The 3,405-nt window shown below is 41.3% G+C and overlaps 1 protein-coding gene across 1 annotated transcript; it reads right to left on the bottom strand.

The window, feature by feature from the left end:
* Positions 1–666: 666 nt before the first annotated feature.
* On the bottom strand, positions 667–2,102 carry LOC101243732 (uncharacterized). The gene is made up of 3 exons (XM_069288273.1): positions 1,983–2,102; positions 1,717–1,898; positions 667–1,597 (listed from the first exon to the last, which is right to left on the bottom strand). The coding sequence occupies exons 1-3, from the start codon at positions 2,100–2,102 to the stop codon at positions 667–669; spliced, it is 1,233 nt and encodes a 410-aa protein (XP_069144374.1).
* Between the last annotated feature and the right edge of the window lie 1,303 nt (positions 2,103–3,405).

The following is a 3,405-nucleotide window of genomic DNA, read 5'->3' as shown; positions in this document are numbered from 1 at the left end:
ATCTTAGAGATCTATCTGATCATTTGCCGGTGAGTCTTCAGAGTCACTTTGGACTTATAAGTAAAACCCATAATGAAATTTTGAGGCCATCCTCAAAATTTCTGTCCCAATTAACTGTCTTGCTTATCTTTCCACTGTAAATGAACAGGTCGCGGAATTTTCCAGACCTTCTCAAAAATTTTGTCCCAGTTGCAGATTTCGAAATATATTTAGTTTGACTTGCTGAAGAGGAAACTTCTTCTGGAGAATTTTTTAGTTCCTCTCAAAAATTATGTCCCTGTTCTATTGTAAAAGGGAATAGAAATCTTGCGGGAGATATGACCGAACCCTTGTGGTGCCTACGTATCCCGTTGAGGTAGGAATCAAGTCAAACGTAGTTCCCCTTAAAGTTTAACAAGAATAAAATTTACAACGAAACCGACCGAGGCCAACAAAGGCCGCCTACGTATCTCATTCTTGAGAATTCATGTTGAACGTAGTTCAGATACAAAGCAATAATTAAAGGGCATAAATGGGGTGACCGAAGCCGACATAGGCCGCCTACGTATCTCGTTCTCGAGAATTCAGGTCAGACGTAGTTCATTACAAGAGGGATAAGAATTTAAGAGAAACCAATTCAAGCAACAGAACGATTACAAGTAAATAACAGAAATGAAAAATGAAGCTTCACGTGTAGTATCTATTGACAGCATCTGAGTTAATAGGTTTAGGCCATACACTGCCATCCATCTCTGACGGGACCAAAGCACCTCCAGATAATAATTTACGAACCATGTTAGGACCTTGCCAGTTTGGTGCAAACTTTCCTTTGTACTCGTCTTGATGAGGGAAAATACGCTTAAGAACCAACTGGCCAACTTCAAAATTTCTGGCTCTTACTCTCTTGTGAAAGGCACGAGTCATTCTCTGTCTATATAACTGGCCATGGCAGACTGCAAGCATTCTCTTCTCATCAATCAAAGTTAGTTGGTCAATCCGTTTGATAACCCATTCAGCGTTACTCACTTCAGCTTCTTGGATGATTCTCAAGTACGGTATCTCAACTTCAGCAGGTATAACTGCTTCTGTTCCATAAACTAGCAAGTATGGAGTAGCACCAGTCAATGTTCTGACCGTCGTTCGATAACCCAGTAAATCGTATAGAAACATTTCATGCCAACCTTGATGTTTGTCGATCATTTTCCTCAGAATCTTTTTAATATTCTTGTTGGTGGCCTCTACAGCTCCGTTCATTTGGGGACGATAAGCAGTTGAATTCCGATGAGTGACCTTAAATTGCTCACATGTCTCTCTCATCAAGTGACTGTTGAGATTTGCACCGTTATTAGTAATGATGGATTCTGGCACTCCAAATCTGCATATCAGATTGTTGCGAACAAAATCAGCCACCACTTTCTTGGTTACCGACTTATAAGAAGCTGCTTCCACCCACTTGGTGAAATAATCAATGGCAACCAAGATGAATCTCTGTCCATTAGAAGCGGCTTGCTCTATAGGACCAGTGACATCCATTCCCCAAGCTACAAATGGCCAAGGTGAGCTCATAACATTAAGCTTGTGAGGTGGCACTCGTATCAAATCACCGTGCACTTGACATCTGTGGCATTTTTACACAAATTTGAAACAGTCATTCTCCATAGTCATCTACAAATACCCGGCTCGTAGAATCTTTCTTGCCAAAGTGAGCCCATTCATATGTGTACCACAAATTCTGACATGTATATTTGTTCAATAAGCCTCACAGCTTCAACAACATCCACACATCTTAGAAGACCCAAATCTTGAGTTCTCCTATATAGGACTTCTCCACTTAGGAAGAAATTGAGAGCCATACGGCGTATCGACTTCTTCTGATTGGTCGTAGCATCTTCAGGATAAGTCCCACACTCCAAGTACCTCTATAGGTCAAAATACCAAGGCAAATCATCTGGTTCTGATTCAACATGTGAACAATGGACTAGATGTTCTTTCAACTCTATAACCAGCGGGTCGATGTAATCTGTATTCTGGGAGTATGTCTGAACTCGATCTTGCAAAACCTTTTGCACAGCTTCTGCACATACTGTACGTAAGGTATAATCTTTGGGTTCTTCAGAGCCCATTCACCTTGAACCTGACGAATGAAAAGGTTTGAATCCCCAATGACCAATAACTCCTAAACATTCATGTCAATGTCCATCTTCAAACCAAGAATACAAGCTTCATATTCGGCCATGTTGTTGGTGCAATTAAATCGGAGCTTAGCTGATATGGGATAGTGTTGACCAGATTCTGACACTAAGACTGCTTTGATACCTTTACCTTGATGATTTGTTGCTCCGTCAAATAATAATCTCCAACCTGGGTATGCTTCAGAAATGTCATCACCCACAAATGACACTTCTTCATCGTGAAAATAAGTCTTGAGTGGTTCGTATTCATCATCAACTGGATTTTCTGCAAGATGATCTGCCAAAGCTTGTGCCTTTATTACCTTCTGAGTCACATACACGATATCAAACTCACTCAACAGCATTTGCCATTTAGCCAACTTTCCGGTCGGCATCGCTTTCTGGAAAATGTACTTCAGCGGATCCATTCTGGAAATGAGATATGTAGTATACGAAGACAAATAGTGTCTCCATTTCTGGGCAAGCCACGTCAGAGTAGAGCACGTTATCTCCAGCAAAGTGTAATGAGACTCCTACGGAGTAAACTTATTGCTTATATTGTAAATATCCTTTTCATTCTTTCCTGTCTCATCGTGTTGACCGAGTACACATCCGAATGCGCTGTCTAAAACAGACAAATACAGTAACAAAGGACTCCCTTCTCGCGGAGGAACCAACGCCGGTGGGTTAGACAAGTAGCTCTTGATAGCATCGAAAGCAGTTTGACACTCCTCAATCCACTTAGTCGAGGCGTCGTTCTTCAACAACTTGAAATAGGCTCACACACCAGTGTTGATTGTGCTATAAACCGGCTGATATAGTTTAACCTCCCTAAGAAACTCATCACCTCTTTTCTCATTTTCGGCGGAGGTAACTCTTTAATTTCTTTAATCTTGGAGGGGTCAAGCTCAATACCCCTTCTGCAGACTATAAATCCCAACAACTTCCCAGCTGGGACTCCAAAAGCGCATTTGGCGGGATTTAAATTCAAGTTATAGCGACGCAAGTGTTCAAAGAATTTTCTCAGGTGTGTCAAGTGATCCGAACTCTTACGGGATTTGATTATGACGTCATCCATGTACACTTCAATCTCCTTATGAATCATGCCGTGGAAAATAGTCGTCATGGCTCTCATTTAGGTTGCACCGGCGTTCTTGAGGCTGAACGACATCACCCTGTAGTGATATACACCCTAAGGTGTAATGAAAGTCATTTTTCTGCGTCTTCTTCATCCATTTAAAATTTGGTGATAACT

This window comes from Solanum lycopersicum, chromosome 8, assembly GCF_036512215.1.
Source record: "Solanum lycopersicum chromosome 8, SLM_r2.1".
Taxonomy (NCBI): Eukaryota; Viridiplantae; Streptophyta; class Magnoliopsida; order Solanales; family Solanaceae; genus Solanum; species Solanum lycopersicum.
The sequence above is the reverse complement of the archived record's forward strand: the minus strand, read 5'-3'. Positions and strand labels throughout refer to the sequence as shown.